The sequence below is a fragment of the Saccostrea cucullata genome, unplaced genomic scaffold, assembly GCF_032062105.1.
Source record: "Saccostrea cucullata isolate Sc308-1 unplaced genomic scaffold, CSIRO_AGI_Scuc_v1 ctg417, whole genome shotgun sequence".
Taxonomy (NCBI): Eukaryota; Metazoa; Mollusca; class Bivalvia; order Ostreida; family Ostreidae; genus Saccostrea; species Saccostrea cuccullata.
This window is the reverse complement of record NW_026923203.1, coordinates 179,006-198,288: the sequence shown is the minus strand read 5'-3', so window position 1 is coordinate 198,288 and position 19,283 is coordinate 179,006. Positions and strand designations below refer to the sequence as shown.

The window sequence follows — 19,283 nt, the reverse complement described above, 5'->3', positions numbered from 1 at the left end:
ACTACACTTTGTTGAGATTTTAAGATGAAAGGGACCTGTAAAGGATTGTATTATTAGTTACATAGTCTTTTAGTGACAGGGTATGGGATGATACCTAGTTAGTAAATTTCATACCTGGCGAGGCGGAGCCGAGTCAGGTATGAAATTTACTAACCAGGTATCATCCCATACCCTGTCACTAAAAGACTATGTAACGAATTTACCCCACCGATGAAACATTTACGTTTTGTCTGTAGTTTATAAATGGTTTTCTATGCTAAATGCTTCATCACGCTTATGCTATGCCTATTATGACGTCACGTTTGTGTTTGTGACATAATACATCGACCGGGTATAGATTTACAACTGACCAGGTATAAGTAATCCACCATCTTCACGTGACAGACTTCAACCAATCGTAAGCCAGGATTTCACGGAAAAATCGACAGAGGTGGGGAAATTGAAGTTTTATAGTGATCTTTGACTTGCACTTTACTTATGCATGGACACCCCTTTTCAGTGAAAAATGAGCAACATGGTGCCAAGTTGAGAGAAAATATGCTAATGATAAGGACTTCATAGTTCATACAGAGATTAAAATCGACATTTACCTCTGGTCAAGATTGATTGATTGTATGTTGTTTAACGTCCCTCTCAAGAATTTTTCACTCATATGGAGATGCCACCATTTGCTGTTGGAGAGCTGCAAATTTGGTCCTATACTCGGCACTCTGGGCCATTGAGCAGGGAGGGATCTTTTCGGTGCCAGGACCTACTGCAACAAGGAACCTCCTAATGGTTCATTATTCCCTCCTCTTCAAATGAGAATTACCGTTCACGGTAGCTCAGTCGGTAGAGCGCTCGTTTCGTGATCGGGAGGTCGTGAGTTCGTATCTCGGCCATGACTGACCCAGTCGATAAAAAGGGTAGCAATCAGCGGCAGGCGTTGGCACGATAAAGATCCCTTACTGCTCAGTGGCCCTGAGGGCCTAAAAAAGGTAAAAAATTTGAAACCCTTCACCGGCATACAGTGACGTCTCCATATGAGTGAAAAATTCTCGAGAGGGACGTTAAACAATATACAATCAATCAAAAGAGAATTAGCCCTTCATAGAAATGTATAACAATCATCTTTACACAAAGATGCCATATGGCAAAAATAGCTGACAATGGCACGGTGGATCTGGAGAAATATGTCTCCAACCTTTTGGCTTGATAGACTAGATACAAGTATACACCAAAGCAAATCCAGTATAGACATTGCAGAATTTAATCTCAAAAAAATATAAAATAAATTTGTCACATAATATATCACAGAGGACATGTACTTGGTATTCAGTTTGCATAATGTTCCACATCACAATGTATTCTTCTATATCAAAAAATAAAATTGGTTCATATCATCTTCCTAAAAAATGCTTAGACCATTTATTTTTCAAAATAAAAAATTCTTCAGTAATAACATTTTTTTCTCCTGTTTCCAATTCATATAGCTAAAAATTCAATTAGACTATGGTTGTTTAAAACTATTATAATAAGTAAACATTGTCGTACAGATAAACCTTTGTGGAAATTTCTCCCAATTTTTACGTAATCTTGCCTCATCACAAAACTAGGTTTCCTGAGAAATGGAATACATTACTTCATAATGAAATCATGGATTGTATCATATACAAAACATATGGATCACATAACTATTAATACATGCACGACTCTTATAGAATGAACCAACACAAAAACAAAATTCACAAACAGAAAGATGGACAATTTAAAAACGAAAAACAAATCAGACATTACAGAAAAGAAATGAAACATGTGTGATTGCATTCAGAAAATGCAAACATTCAATACCAATGTAAACACATGAGATCTTCTACACATATACACCTTTTACATCATTAAGAAAACAATTCTTAACATGATTTTTTTTCTTTGTTCTGGGGAACATAATTGTTATGATTGAAAAGTTGATAATTTGACTCATTTCTCCATTTTCATAAAAGATAATGTAGATTTCTGTAGTTCATACAGTCATGAACAATACTGGTTAACTTAGAAATGGATATTGATGAACTGTAATAGTATACATGTATCACACCATTCCATTCAAACTTTTGAGCAGTTCTGTCGACATGGCACTCTAGCATCAACTTTTGTGTAGCACTGTGTCTCTGGTAAGGTTGGTATACCTCATGTCATAATCCGGCCAAAAGTCCGGGGCAATTTTAGCTGCATCCTTATACAAGGGCTCCAAGAGCTTTCTATTCATCAAACTAAACCTGTCAATTCAAACAAAATCTATGAGAAAGTTAGTAGAAGGTATTTGAAAACTCACTTTTAATAGTACTTGGACTTCTGTGGAATGAAGAGAAGTCTAAGTATGATTAGAAGTGAGTTTTCAAACTGTCAATGGGAACTACAAAATATATCCACAAAAATAAATCAACAGGCTGCATACAGCACCTGTCTTAATGACCAGAATTACACAAACAAAAGCTGACAGGTTATACAGACAAACAATGATCTCTTTATATTTCATTTCTTAGGTTACTATATACTGTAAAACACAATCCTTACTTATTTCCTGTAACTTTGAGCAAGAAGGTCCAATATGCTGGTCTTAAATTATGTGGTTCAAGAACAGCCTGAAAAAATAAAACATTTTAAAAACTATTTTTCTAATGTCAAATAAAACAAGAGGCCCACGGGCCTTATAGGTCACCTGAGTATTGTGTAACAACTTTCAAACAATTAAATTTGGTTCGTGTTTTAAACCAGAGGCCATGAAATTCACAATTTACAATTTTGAAAGAGGCACCATTGCTTATTTACTTAATACCCAGAGATAGATCAGAGTAACAAAGAGAAAATGCACTTCCACTTTATACCCAGTTGTGCTACTCACCCTAAAGGAACCGCTGACCAATGGGCTACATATTTCAAAATTTTGCAAATGTTATCATAAAATGGTTGATTAATACCAAAGAGCAGATTTCAAAGCATTAATTTATTTTCAGACTATGTAACCCCCCCCCCCCCTTCTGACCCTGGAGGCATAAAAAACCACTTTGCTTGATGCACCTTTCTTCATCATAAATATATATATATACTTGGATCATTGGCATAAAACCCAGAAGCAAAGGAAAATAGTTTCAAAGAATTAATGTATTTTTACTATATAATCAATAGAGCCCCACTCTAACACCAGAACCCCTAACCCTGGGGCCATAAAATTCACAATTTTAGAAGAGGCACTCTTGCTCATCATAACTATGTGCTTAGTCAGTTTATTTAATAAAGCAGAGAAGAAGATTTTCAAAGAATAATGAATTTTAACTATATAATCAAAAGAGCCCTGCCGTAACAACAGAACCCCTGACCCTGGGGCCATAAAATTCACAATTTTGGAAGAGGCACTCTTGCTCATCATAACTATGTACTTAGTTAGTTTATTTAATACACAAAAGCAGAGAAGAAGATTTTCAAAGAATTAATGCATTTTCACTATATAATCAATAAAGCCCCGCCCTAACACCAGAACCCCTGACCCGGGGGCCATAAAATTCACAATTTTGGAAAAAGCACTCTTGCTTATCATAACTATGTGCTTAGTTAGTTTATTTAATACCCAGAGGCAGAGAAGAAGATTTTCAAAGAATAAATGCATTTTTACTATATAATCAATAGAGCCCCGCTCTAACACCAGAACCCCTGACCCTGGGGTCATAAAATTCACAAATCTGGAAGAGGCACTCTTGCTCATCATAACTTTGTGCTTAGTTAGTTAATTAAATACCCAGGAGCAGAGCAGAAGATTCTCAAAGAAATAATGCATTTTCACAATATAATCAATAGAGCCCCGCCCTAACACCAGAACTTCTGACCCCGGGGCCATAAAATTCACAAATCTGGAAGAGGCATTCTTGCTCATCATAACTATGTGCTTAGTTAGTTTATTTAATACCCAGGAGCAGAGAAGAAGATTTTCAAAGAAATAATGCATTTTCACTATATTATCTATAGAGCCCCGCCCTAGCACTAGAACCCCTGACCCCGGGGCCATGAATTTCACAATTTTAGTAGAGGACTTAATGCTCATTACATTCATGCCAACAGTTTGCCTGCTTGATGTCCAGGAGTAAAGAAGATTTTTAAAGACTGCATTAATTTTAGTGGTTTTGGCCCCACCCCTCAGGCCCCAGGGGGGCGGGGACCATGAAATTCACAATTTTTGTTCCCCTCCACCCATAGATGCTGTATACCAAATTTGGTTGAAATTGGTTCAGTGGTTTCAGAGAAGAAGCTGAAATTGTTCAAATGTTAATACACGACACACGACGCACGACGGACGAAAACGGATAGCAATAGGTCACCTGAGTTACTCAGGTGACCTAATAAAATAAACAATCAAGAAAAGAAACACAACCTTTGAAAATAACCCCTTCCCCTTTTGCTCAATTTCCATGCACCCTGATCACTTATAGGAGTAAATTATTTATACACGTTTAACTAATAACAGTTCTGTTTTTCAAACAAAATGTACTAAGTTTTATAAAAATACAATGTACTTTTTAATATTCAAAATGATACTTACTACATGAAAGACAAAAGCAGTTGATATGGAATAAATAATAATGTCAGCACATCGTATATAGGGAAAAAATCCTCTACTGATACCCTTGAAATACAGCACCTAATAAAATAATCAGATTTGATTCTTAAATTGTCCATTCTACTAAAAAACAAGAGAACACATCTCAACAGCTTCCTTGCAAAAAATTCCCTTAAAAAGATCTAAGCAATGGCTTCTTCTATGGAAAAGCATAAAATTTACACGTTATACTGAAAATCTTTAATATATCGCCATTTAAAATCCAATTTGATTTTATCCTCAATGGTCTATCTGACAAGAGGCCCATGGGCCACATCGCTCACCTGAGCACCAAGGGTAGGACTAGTATAAAATGGCTTTTTATTGTAAAGTGTAAATCCAATAGTATTCCCATGACCAATCATGGATTTGCTATGTTTTAGAAAATGATTGAGAAGAAGATTTTTAAAGAATTTTCCTATACACTACCTGAACATGCTTCCATATAAATATGATGATTAATGGCTTTGTCATTCTTGAGAAGAAGATTTTTAAAGAATTTTCCTATATATCTCTATGTAAAACCTTGGTCGGCCATTTTGGCCCCGCCCTACCCCCGGGGGTCATGATTTAAACTAACTTGAATCTACACTACCTGAGCATGCTTCCATATAAATATGATGAATTATGGCTTTGTCGTTCTTGAGAAGAAGATTTTTAAAAAAATTTTCTATATATTTCTATGTTAAACTTTGGTCGGCCATTTTGGCCCCGCTCTACCCCCGGGGGTCATGATTTGAACAAACTTGAATCTACACTACCTGAGCATGTTTCCATATAAATATGATGAATTATGGCTTTGTCATTCTTGAGAAGAAGATTTTTAAAGAATTTTCCTATATATTTCTAGGTAAAACTTTGGTCGGCCATTTTGGCCCGCTCTACCCCCGGGGGTCATGATTTGAACAAAATTGAATCTACACTAGCTGAGCATGCTTCCATATAAATATGATGAATTATGGCTCTGTCATTCTTGAGAAGAAGATTTTTAAAGAATCTTCCTATATATTTCTATGTAAAACTTTGGTCGGCCATTTTGGCCCCGCCCTTACCCCGGGGGTCATGATTTGAACAAACTTGAATCTACACTACATGAGCATGCTCCCATATAAATATGATGAATTATGGCTTTGTCATTCTTGAGAAGAAGATTTTTAAAGAGTTTTCCTATATATTTCTAGGTAAAACTTTGGTCGGCCATTTTGGCCCCGCCCTACCCCCGGGGGTCATGATTTGAACAAACTTGAATCTACACTACCTGAGCATGCTTCCATATAAATATGATGAATTATGGCTTTGTCATTCTTGAGAAGAAGATTTTTAAAGAATTTTCCTATATATTTCTATGTAAAACTTTGGTCGGCCATTTTGGCCCCGCCCTTACCCAGGGGGTCATGATTTGAACAAACTTGAATCTACACTACATGAGCATGCTCCCATATAAATATGATGAATTATGGCTTTGTCATTCTTGAGAAGAAGATTTTTAAAGAGTTTTCCTATATATTTCTATGTAAAACTTTGGTCGGCCATTTTGGCCCCGCCCTACCCCCGGGGGTCATGATTTGAACAAACTTGAATCTACACTACCTGAGGATGTTTCCCCATAAGTTTCATCTTTTCTGGCACAGTGGTTCTTGAGAAGAAGATTTTTAAAATATACCACTAAATTTTCATTAATTCCCAATTATCTCCCCTTGAATAAGGGCGTGGCCCTTCTTTTGAACAAACTTGAATCCCCTTCACCCAAGGATACTTTGTGGCAAGTTTGGTTGAAATTGGCCCAGCGGTTCTTGAGAAGAAGTCGAAAATGTGAAAAGTTTACAGACAGACAGACGGACAGACAGACAGCTAGACAGACGGACGCCGGACAAAATGTGATCAGAAAAGCTCACTTGAGCCTTCGGCTCAGGTGAGCTAAAAATGATTCATGTCATCATTAATGCCTTATATCGGTGAATTATTTCAATGAGCAGTATTAATCTGCATATGATCTCTTTGTGATATCTAGCACATCAGTGTCTAAAAACTGATCTCACTGTAATCTCATGTGCACTTTTTTGTCCTATATAAATGATGAGCATTAAAGTACTCTACACAAATAAGCTTTCTTTTCTAACAGAATCTCTCACCTCTGCTAATTTATAGGCAGTATACAATGCTATGGTAGAACTTTTGTACCACAACATAGACCAGCCTGCCAGAAAGCCTGCTAAAAGTCCATACATTTCACTATCTTTATTACGCATCCATCGCATTAAACAATTCACACACTGAAACAAAAAAGAATAGAATTTATAGTAGAAATCACTGAAAAATGTTTCTTTTTTTTTTTATAGTAAAATACAGTGAAACCTGATTACAACAGCAATTTTTTTTTTGAATAATCAGGGTGTTAAATTCCGCAATGTAAGGGACATGGAAATAAGTAAGATTTGTTTACAATCTGTTTATTGAAATTTAAAAATATGAATTACAGAAAGTACCTCAAGTTGTAAAAAAATTATAAGAAAAAAAATGAATGTTCACCTTGAAGATGGCACTAAAACATCCTAAGAATGCCCCCAGCCTAAAGTTATCCTGATGTTTTAAGGCATGAAGCACAGCTCCTGGATTCTTGTAAATCCTGGGCAAGGCACCCAAAACTTTAACTCCTCCTTGTACCAAAAAGCCTAGTCCAAACATCTTCACAAATCCCTGCAAGATAATAAATATGATAAAATGTATAAATTACGAGTTCAATACCCTTTATTCCTAATATTGACTGATGCAGTATTTGAGCAAAAAATGTACATGTAAGACATTTTGATATTATATGTTGCCACTGGTTATAACCTTGACCTGTAATGTAGGTCATTTGCAAATTTAACCTTTGACCTTGACTGACCTGTACTACATAATGAGCACATCCATAACTGTGTTGACAGAGGGTTTGTTTGGGTGTGGTCTGTAGCCATTTATTAATGATCTGGAAGGTTTGATTCTGTTTTAATTTGCAAAGAAGTTTGTTGCCATGGTGTCTGTGATTTGGCTCCTCCCTTCTTTCTGTGATTGGCAGTTCTTCTTTACCCAAAAGGAAACTTGAAATAGAGGAAACTTTGTGAAAATATCCAAAATTTACATCTTTCAGTAACGAATACTGTGAAAATGTCAAAAATTAATATTCTTGTACGGTTGATCAAGAGATTTTGCATAAATTTGAGCATCATAAAAATAAGGGCGAGTAATTTTTTTCCGCGTGTGGTGCTTCTTGCGAAATTACGCGATATTTAATTCCACGCGTATATTTAGGAATTTACATTATGTATAACTGTGCATAATTATACATTGTAATATTTAATTAAATTACACATACCTAAGTGCACTTTTTGTTTGATCGGGTAGGTGACCTTTCCTGAAAAGAGAAAAAAAATTATAAAGATCACATTTAAGTGAAAAAAATACTAGTTTTAATATTTTTATGTACTAGGATAACAGTTCTCAATTTGATGAAATCAATGGAAATATAATACCAAACATGGAAAAATTATACCCCATGCCCACACAGGCTAGTAAATATTGAGCACAACTTCCCAATAGTTTTTTGTTAATGTGTAACTCCTTCCACTGACTTTGAAGCCTGAGACTCAGAACATGGAGTCACTCAATATGATCTGTATCTCAAGTGTTTATTGTAAAGCCCTGGTACCTCTAGGGTACATTAGGGAGGGATAGCCATTCAGTTAGATCACCAGCCCTTAAAACTTTTTCCGTTGACTTGTCTTACTAAATACTACTGAGAAAACATCTTTCCAAAAAGTTGTATATGGTATGGTAACGTGTGTTTTGTAAGATGAAGGCATTAACTCCAATTCCCCCTTCCCCTTCCTGATAAAAAGTTGCCAAAATCATTTTGAAAATCTATGGCAACTCTTCAATTATTTATGAACCATATTCCACTAAATGCACCATTGAAAAAAAAAAAAAACTCATCTCTGAAACTTACACAATCCTTAAGGAAATGTGGAATGTGGATTTGGTCAATCATTTTTATAGCTACAAAAGTGAGAACTGAAAAAGACAACTTGTCAAATGATTCTGATTTCATTCCCAGGGTAGAAATCAGTGTAGTTATAAACATTCCCTCCTGATGCAATTCATGCCAACTGCATGCTTTGTAATTTTATTTAGTGATGCAACATAAAAGCTATGAAGTATAATTACAGAACACAAGTGAAGAAAAAAAACTTTTGTGGCTAAACGAATTTGAGCACACTATACCCTAACTCATTTACTGGTGCTTAAATAATTACCATCTTGGCCATCAATGTTTGTACTCTGTTATCTTTCAGTGAATATTTGATCAGATCCTTGGATAATTTTCTACACATGGAAAGTCCATAGTGACAAATAAGACTGTAAATTTAGTCAGGAATAACATTTCTGGTTATCACCTTACAAGTAATCTTACATTGATTTTAATGACTTTATACCGCTGGGAATTAAAAAGTAAAGAAGATCAATCAGTCAGTATATTTATATTTTTATCAAACTAACTTTGAGTCAGAAAACTTATATATTTCATAAACTTTACTGACAATTCATTACAAGACCTTGATTCTCCAAACCAACAAACCTAGTACTCTTTACTGAACCGCTACTATGTAAGTTGTAAAAAAAAAAAATCTCATGCAGGCAAAAAGTTTTGAGCCACCCTGTATATAAAAACAAGAGTTATCTCTCTTTGACCATAGTACATCTATGTTAACCAAAGCCAAGGTTCATCCAGGCAAAAAGATTTCAGAATTCAACCAGGCGTGAAACAAGAACCATTTAAATTTACCTGTGTGGGCTCAACAAAAAATAAAGGATAAATATATTACCAAATCTACATAATTAATTCTATTAATACAGCATTATTTGGTTATAAAACGAGAAGAATTATATTTTTTTTGGAATGTGTGATAAGCGTGTTTGATGCAATTATGCCTATATAAAAACTTGGCTTTATCAATGACAGATTGATTTTTTTTTTATCTGACTATAGAGCTATGATTTCAGTTACAGATCTAGCAGTCTCCCAAATGCAAATTTTAAAATTAATTCCACATTCAGTTGGCATAGCATGCAATTGTTTTTATTTTAAAAGTGGCATATATTAAAACTGAAATGTCATTTTTTAAAATGAAATATGCATATCTTTTCCTCATTTTAAAGTTAGATGTTTACCATACATTTTAGGAAATTTAAGTTGCAAGTATGTAGCTGTTATATGCTAAGAGTTGCATGAACGAGATAGATGAAGGTCAACCCTTTTATATAACTCCAGGAAAATTCTCCCAATTCAAGAAGTAAAATTTCCTTAACAAGCACTCTTCATTGTTTTACTCATATATCTATTGTATTTTATACAAAAGGAAAAGATGGAAACGTGCCGATAAGTGAGGCACTTATTAAAAAATTAAATAATACCTTCCTCCTAACGTCCTTGAGCCAAAATGTTAAGTACTAATAAACACATATAAGTACTTGTGGATTTATATAACTGAGCTACATCCTTATAAAATATATATTCTATAAGAATTCCTGCCTATTTTCACATATATTAAAGCCATTTATCAAATCATTTCAAGTTTAACATTTACAATGATTTTCCTATTCTAAACATATACTCTTAAAAGCCAAAAAATGTAACATATGGAGTATAATTTCTTACTATAAATGTACATGCAAGTACTCTTTCAAAATAGTACATCAGCACAATAAATTGAATACCCTATAATTTTAAACCATAAACAAACCAACACCAATTGAAATGTAATTTAATAACCCCCCCTCCCCCTTTCCTCTCCATGTCTTTCTGACCAAAGCCCAACTAGACTTCAAAATCTAACTCAGAAATCTTGTACCCACTGAACAAAGGTTCATAGAGAACAGGCCAAATGTTTATATTAATGGTACCCCCTTTTCACCCAATTCTGTTCCCCCCATTTATATAGAGGATCCCTCCATGGCCGCATTCAGACTCTGCAGTTCATCATGATTTGACAGGGGTTGAATTCCTTCGTCCACCACCAAGGAAATCGTGGCTTTGTCAGAACTCATTGGCTTTGTGTAGCTGATTAATCTATCTTCTCCAATCTCTCTGATAAACTTGTCTCCTTTCTGTTCACACCCTTAGATGTGATATCAATGATGAATTTCTTGATGAATTGATACAGTTATTTTAATCAGATTTATTGAAATTCCAGCATTTTTTCATCTTCTAGCATTTTTTTTTTTAAATATATCAACTATACAACTGAAATCTTCAAAAAGAAATACTTGCAAATGAATTCTCACTTTTTTTCCAATCAAATGAATGGAACAAAAATTGAAAAAAATTCACTTTGAAAAACTGAGTCTCTATATATATCGGTAATAACTTACAAGGCAGATATTCAATTAAGTTCCATCATAATGAAGACAAAGAATCAATGGTGCCAGAAAGTTTGTATAATAGGCTCTCTATCTATTTATTTTTCATATGCATTTCTAGAAATAGTAATAAACCTATATAAAATGCACTTTTAATAATTTATAAACTTGGCACATTCCTTTACATGTAAATTTCTGCTATTAAACAAAACTGTGTATTAACAATATTTCATAAATAATATAGTTAATTAATGTACGACTAGGACAATGGCTTCTGTTGCAAAGCAATAAAATTACGGAGAAAGAAAAATGAAAGTGTCCCCTCTAACTACGGCAAAGGAAAAATATTTTCATGTCATTTATTTTATTAATTAAAGAATGTCAAGAAAATAGAACTATAAACTGAACTGTTTTGCTTCAGTGAATTCTAATTCTCATATATTTTATGGTACATCCTATTTTTTTACTGGGTAAAATTTACTAAACACATCTGGCAAAATGTAAAATTTGTTAAATATCTGGAATAAATAATAAATCAACAAAAGTATATTTGTCTGATTTTATATCATAAAGCTTTAAATATTCATTGATTTAACCTGTTGGTTAAAACTTAATTCTAAGAATTAAAATAAGGAATTATACATTCTTACCCCCACTTAAAGTCATATATGTAGTGGTCCAGTGTGTCTTTGCCAAGTACACAATGAAAATTTAACCCCTGTACTATTTGAAACCAAGTTTGTTAATTTTTATATTTAAAAAAAAATGCATGAATTACCATCAGATACTTTTACCATTGTCTTTATAGCTGTAATGCTACATACAGTCACTGTAAAATGAACAATTTACTGGTAAGCTTGGAAACAAGGGCAAACTAAACACTAGCAGTAATGCCCTACAACGATAGGTCTTAATCTATATTCCCCCACTATGATAGGTTTTAACATACATTTATTATATTTTTTTGCATGTCTATGATTTTGATTGAACCTGACCACCCAGTTTTTGCATGTTTTCCCTGATTCATTCATTTTGTCCGTCAATCCATAACTGTAAACAAAAGGCACATGGGAGATATCAATTCCAAACCCACTGACACTCGACATGTCAGCCAAAAAAACCTCTAAACTACAGCTTTAATTTCTCCAATACCTCACTCAAAGCATTTGTATGTGGCTCAAATGGTCAGTTATATTGAGTTGGTTTTTGTAAATTTATGTGCCTTAACAAAAACAAACCCTGCAAAACATCTGCCATCATTAATAAAGGCCTGACATTTATGGAGAAGCGTAAAAAGCCTAATTAATAATATATACATCAGTGTCTTCTCCCTTCTTTTCTTCGTGCAGAAATTAGACGCCCAGTGCATTTATTCTTTTACCAATATCATGAAGATTTTCTTGATATTTTTGTGAAATGTATGACAAGTTAAAATTTTTTCACATGTATGCATGCTGGCGCTATAACGGACATGTATAATTAATAACATGTACTTAAATGTAGGAAATCCATTATTTACATACATGTCATGTGTCATTGAAAAAAATCTTTATTTTATGGGATTGTTGATAATGATTTTTAGTCACAGATGACAAGTATTGACATCATTATGAAGCAATTACCATTCAAAGTTAATCAAATCTGATCTGATATGGACAAATTATCTTGCCCACAAATTCTAGTATGTCAACGGTACAGTAAGGCACCACAATTATACAGAACTTAGTCAGTATAGCCAAATACTAAATAAGATATTTATTTGCTTATAAAGTAAAACTTGTCTTCGATCGGGACACCATTGGTTCCCAAGAAATTGGCCGGATAAGCCAACATCTTGGATTAGACAACATTTAAAACAACTGAAAGTATTATAATATGGGATTATAAATTATCATCATATTAGAAAGATTTCAGATTAAACAACACCTGGACTATACAGGTTTCACTGTACACCAATTGTTTTACAAGGAAAAACCTATAAAAAAACTTTATAGGATACATATAAGCAACTCAAGAATGAAAAGGTCAGATGGAGGGTGGTAGAAAGATATTGTTTTTCAAAAGGTCATTTCAAAGTCGATTTCAAAAGCAAGTTTGACAGCTCGTGCAACATCTTTAACTAAAAACAAATCATATTCTCTGTTACCAAATCCTTTTTTTGTTTCACATACATGCACTGCCTGTACTGATTTATGATTGGTTGAATACATATTCCACTGACAGCAAACACTGAATCTGAATAGCACATGTATAACGTGCTCACAAATACATTGTACACTTCCAGTGTAATAAGTGCTTATTTTATTATGTATGTATAATCATTCCTTTCACATGTCAATGTCACAAAGGGAATTCATGAACAAGATTTATACCAAAATTCAAGGTTAAAAATAGGTGAGAAAGATTAATTCCTCCTCACAGACTGAAATAGAAAGCAGACACACAATAATGGACTAGCACTAAAAGTTGTCACTCAGGTCACAAGTACTGTAGTGCAGCATGCTGCTGGAAATAAGCTTAATTATGTTAATGACTGTTACATAAACAGGCAGGGTTAAAAAACACAATGACAGAGAGAAACAAGAGGCCCAGGGGCCACATCGCTCACCTGAGCAATTGGCTAGGAAAAAGCACACATCAGATCAGAACTGAAAGTTTACTGGGGGGGGGGGTTTTTTTAACCCCCAATGATTTGAACAAAGCTTGAATCCACACTACCAAAGGATGATTCCCTATAAATATCACTAAGCATGGCTTTAAAGTACTAGAAAAGAAGATTTTAAAAGGTTTCCCTAGAAATTCCTGTGTAAAACTTTCATCGGCCATTTGGCCCCACCCTACCGCCAGGGGTCATGATTTGAACAAATTTGAATCTACACTACCTGGGGATGATTCCACATGAGTTTCATCTTTCCTGGTCCAGTGGTTCTTGAGAAGAAGATTTTTTAAAGATTTTTCCTACATATTCCTATGTAAAACTTTGATCGGCCGTTTTGGCCCCACCCTACCCCCAGGGGTCATGATTTGAACAAACTTGAATCTACACTACCTGAGGATGATTTCAAATGAGTTTCATCTTTCCTGGCCCAGTGGTTCTTGAGAAGAAGATTTTTAAAATTTTTTCCTACATATTCCTATGTAAAACTTTGATGGCCAATTTGGCCCCACCCTATCCCCAGGGGTCATGATTTGAACAAACTTGAATCTACACTACCTGAGGATGATTTCAAATGAGTTTCATCTTTCCTGGCCCAGTGGTTCTTGAGAAGAAGATTTTTAAAGAGTTTTCCTATATATTCCTATGTAAAACTTTGATCGGCCAGTTTGGACCCACCCAACCCCTGGGGGTCATGATTTGAACAAACTTGAATCTACACTACCTGAGGATGATTTCAAATGAGTTTCATCTTTCCTGGCCCAGTGCTTCTTGAGAAGAAGATTTTTAAAGATTTTTCCTATATATTCCTATGTAAAACTTTGATCGGCCATTTTGGCCCCACCCTACCCCTGGGGGTCATGATCTGAACAAACTTGAATCTACACTACCTGAGGATGATTTCACATGAGTTTCATCTTTTCTGGCCCAGTGGTTCTTGAGAAGAAGATTTTTAAAGATTTTTCCTATATATTCCTATGTAAAACTTTGATCGTCCATTTTGGCCCCACCCTACCCCTGGGGGTCATGATTTGAACAAACTTGAATCTACACTACCTGAGGATGATTCCACATGAGTTTCATCTTTTCTGGCCCAGTGGTTCTTGAGAAGAAGATTTTTTAAAAATGCCATTATTTTTTCTCTAATTCATTATTATCTCCCCTTGGAAAAGGGCGTGGCCCTTCATTTGAACAAACTTGAATCCCCTTTACCCAAGGATACTTTGTAGCAAGTTTGGTTGAAATTGGCCCAGTGGTTCTTGAGAAGAAGATGAAAATGTGAAAAGTTTACGACAACGATGCCAACGACAACGACGACGACGACAACGACAGACAACGGACAAATTTTGATCAGAAAAGCTCACTTGAGCCTTTGGCTCAGGTGAGCTAAAAAGTAGTATCATTTTTGGAGAGCAGTTGTGGTTTAAATAAAACTTTGTACAGATATGTCCTGATATTACTGGAAAACTATGAAGCTAAACTCTAAAAATCCTACCATAAGCTATTAAACTGAGCTCCATAAGAAATCTGCTGTCAGCTCCCTGGCAATCAAAGCATTGACCCCTACCAGAGCTTCTTCCCAACAATAAAGCTAAGGAACAAAGGTGCCTGCAGTTTCCCAAAACTGAGCAAAAAGGAACATTACAATTCTCTTGCAACCATAACACTGAACATGGAGCCTACAAGAAGAATTCCCTGGCTACCATAACACTAAGCAACAAGGATCCTATAAGAAATCCATGGCAACCATAACACTGAGCAACAAGGATCCCACAAAAATTCCCTGGCAACCATAACACTGAGCAACAAGGATCCCACAAGAATTCCCTGACAACCATAACACTGAGCAACAAGGATCCTATAAGGAATCCATGGCAACCATAACACTGAGCAACAAAGATCCTTTAAGAAATCCATGGCAACTATAATACTGAGCAACAAGGATCCTACAAGAATTCCCTAGCAACCATAACACTGAGCAACAAGGATCCTTTAAGAAATCCATGGCAACTATAACACTGAGCAACAACGATCCTACAAGAATTCTCTGGCAACCATAACACTGAGCAACAAGGATCCTACAAGAATTCCCTGGCAACCATAACACTGAGCAATAAGGATCCACAAAGAGCCCCCTGGCAACCATAACACTGAGCAACAAGGATCCTACAAGAATTCCCTAGAAACCATTTCTCTAAGCAACAAGGATCCACACCAGAGTTTCTTGGCAACCATAACACCGAGCAACAAGAATCCATTCAAGAGCTCCCTGGCAACCATAACTTAGCAACAAGGATTCCTACCAGAAATCCTTGACAACCATAACACTTAGCAACAAGGATCCTTTTTGCCTTATAACCACAACATTGAGGAGCAAAAAAACCCCTTTACTTGCCTAGCAACCATAACATTGAGCAGTAAGGAATTACTAGAACTCCCTCGCAACAGGGGTCTTCATAACAAAATAAGTTTACAGTAAATTATACACCCCACCCCCTAACAAAAAGTCCGTAGTCAATCACAGTTTTCAAATACAAAGACCTTTATATTTTCTGTATTCTCCTCTTTGTTTGAGTATATGCTAGTCTGAGTGACAGAAATTAAGACTTTTTTTAAATTACACAACAATGACGCAGTTATTATCTACTTCAGAACAATTATACATGTGCTGACAAGAGTTATATTCCTAATGGCAGGAGATAATTTTCATGTGGAGTCAACAACCGTTTTGTTGTCAACATGAAATATGCTTTCTACGATGCAATTATAAATATTTATAAGGAGCCTGGATTAGATATAGAATACATATTTTATCTGTCTGTTGAGCCACAAGCATAATTCAAATGCATTAACAAGTAATTATTTAATGGCTTTAACTGACAATCATTTGTTTTGCTGACATAAGAGTTTAAATTACCATAACTTTAACATTTGTGTATAATACATGTATTGTAGGAGCTGAGACATTTTTAAACTGAGAATCATAAAATTGTAGCCTTCAGTTGAAAACTTCTTTGTTTAAATTCAGACCTTTATTTGTGTCTTTTTTTCAAGGGTGATGGCAGGGGGCGGGGGATAAGGCCAAAATAAAATTATAGTTTAAATTGTTTGGAATTGCCTCCCGCCTCATTGAAATGCCCCCTCCTGAAAAAATTTTATTGACCAAAAGTAGGAAGATTTTTTTTTTATTTTATCATTTTTTTGCCCATTACATGTATCATTTGCACCATACAAAACACTGAAATACAGTGCCAGATCTATGCAAAATTAGGTTTTTTTTGTTGATGGCAGATAATTTTTTTAAAAGTAAGAAAATGTATTTACTGTTATCTGAGATTTTTATCAAAAACTTAAGATTTATCTTAAATTAAAAAAAATAATAATTTCCCTCCCTCCCCCCTAGTGTCTGAAACCCTTCAGGCGGCAATTCCAAACAAACAATTTCGTAAGGATGGCCTAACCCGGGATATACCCATGTAAGATGACTAAAAAGAATGGGAGTAAATTCATTAATAAATGCTTAAAAAATTGATAATTGAAAAAAAAAATAATTCCTTAATATATTTGAATTTCATATAACCAAGCCCCCCCCCCTCCTCCCAGGGTTAAATTAATGGGAAATTCCTTAAAAATACAAGAATTCTATATTAATGTTCTCAATATATAGTAATACAATACTTTCCTTGTCACAGAAGGAATGCTTTCATTTGGACTGAATTCAGAACATTCCCAGAGTTTATTAATTTTGCAACTAATAACATATTGGTTAAATATTACAAAATTTTGTGTATGAAATATACATGCAAAATAAATCTCATAAATCACACAAGAACTGATTACAAACCAAATACTTCGACCACTGTCTCATTGCTTGGGAAAATTTTAATAAAATCCTTCCTAATTAAAAGAAATGAAGACAGGAATGAAATATTTATATCCCTTCCATCTCCTCCCTCTGAAAATTTAATATCTCCAGATTTTAATTGAAATCTTTCTTATCCTGCATAAATAATTAAATGTCTAGTTTTATTACAAATATTAATGTTACCAAGGATAGTGCATTACAGAGTTGTCTTTCTTAGGCTTAGATTATTATCAGAAAATAATAAGAAGACTTTTAAAATCAAAAGATGTCAAAACTGTCAATTTTTTAATACAAATTGTCAGTTGTTATAAGAATTTTTTGCAAGAAAATCTCTTCAACCTGTAAATGAAATTCTGCAAGTGTAAGAGACCCTCCCCTTCCCACAATGAAAAACACTTCATTACCACAGAGCAAGGCTTACTGGCCTTGATCAAATGTTGGACTCTAGTCCTCAACTTGACACAAAGTTTATATGGTAGAAACAATAACCTAAATTCTGCTTAATATATTTTTTTAAAAACCTGATTTCAAGAGCAAAAAAACAAAAAACAAAATTCATATTAACCTTACAATCTCAGATTTATAATGATATTTTCCAGGGTGTTTCCAAATTTTGTGATTTATCTATTTTTTTTTTTTTTTAGCTTGGTTAAATGTTTAACCAATGTAGGACATATTTAAAATTTTCTACGCACATAAATCAGACAGCATGCTTTACTTTGCCTTAAGATTATGACTATGACATAATACTATAGATTTTAATGTCGTTAAGGTAAAATCTTTGATTTATGGCCAAAAAAACACGAGTGTTAGCTGGACTAAGAGGGGCCTTGAAATATTTGTACATGAGACTACCGAACATCTGTGTACTAAATCTGTTTGTAGACTAGTTTTATACAAGGACTTGGTATTACTGTTTGCCTGACCAGGGGATTAAGAGGGGAGAAAAACATGTATATCACCGTAATCCTAACTTGACAAATTGGAAATGGAGCTGCAGATGTTCGGGTGTCCTTCCGTGAACTCAGCGACATCGAGCACAATGCCAGCTCTGAGTGAGATTCTCCCGGACTTCCTCAAGCATCCTTGAAATTTCAAAACTTTAAATTCAATTTATTGATTTGTCATAATACAGACACTCTGTCTGTCTGCCACTCGGAAAGGTAAACGAAGAAAAGTGGAAAATGTTGTCGAGATTTGGCTAGGACATGACGATATTGGATGCCAGGACATTTGGGAGCTAATACTGGCCTGGAATGAACAGCAAACCCTGCCTCAAGTCCCCCCTATTTGTCACAAGAAAAGCCTGACATTTTGACAGCATAAGCTTCGATCAATGCCCAAGATTGGCAACCCGAATATTTCTATCATTGGGACGGGAAATTTTGACCTATTAATCATTCCCTCCCAAATACCCGAAACATTCAAAATCAATCTATATTCCTTTTCTTTGGTGGAGGCTTCCGTAGGTAAATCTGGGTCTCATTCGGACCCGCTTTATTAGGGCTAAACCTCCATGGAAACACGAGGAATAGCAGTCAAATTAATTTCTGAAATACCTCTTCAGTGATAGTAAGTAGCACTAGGCTTCAGCAAGCTGAAGCCTGACATGTGTGTCGGTGATAAGACGCAGGATGTCAGGGCTTACTTAAACAAATTACAAAATCTAATTCAGAAATCCCGCAAATTAATCATTATACCGGCATTACATCACACAGGACTCCTGAATAAACAAC

The 19,283-nt window shown here is 34.8% G+C and overlaps 1 protein-coding gene across 2 annotated transcripts in view; it reads right to left on the bottom strand.

The window, feature by feature from the left end:
* Positions 1-1,226: 1,226 nt before the first annotated feature.
* Positions 1,227-19,283, bottom strand: part of LOC134263438 (transmembrane protein 135-like) — a 62,524-nt gene continuing 44,467 nt past the window's right edge. For both annotated transcript variants that reach the window (XM_062745787.1, XM_062745786.1), the window contains exons 7-13: positions 7,986-8,024; positions 7,518-7,710; positions 7,160-7,327; positions 6,763-6,903; positions 4,574-4,672; positions 2,557-2,624; positions 1,227-2,258 (exon numbers count right to left, since the gene is read on the bottom strand). In XM_062745787.1, coding sequence (XP_062601771.1) covers positions 2,126-2,258; positions 2,557-2,624; positions 4,574-4,672; positions 6,763-6,903; positions 7,160-7,327; positions 7,518-7,710; positions 7,986-8,024 — 841 coding nt within the window. In that variant the 3' untranslated portion in view covers positions 1,227-2,125. The remainder of the gene's footprint in view (positions 2,259-2,556; positions 2,625-4,573; positions 4,673-6,762; positions 6,904-7,159; positions 7,328-7,517; positions 7,711-7,985; positions 8,025-19,283) is intronic.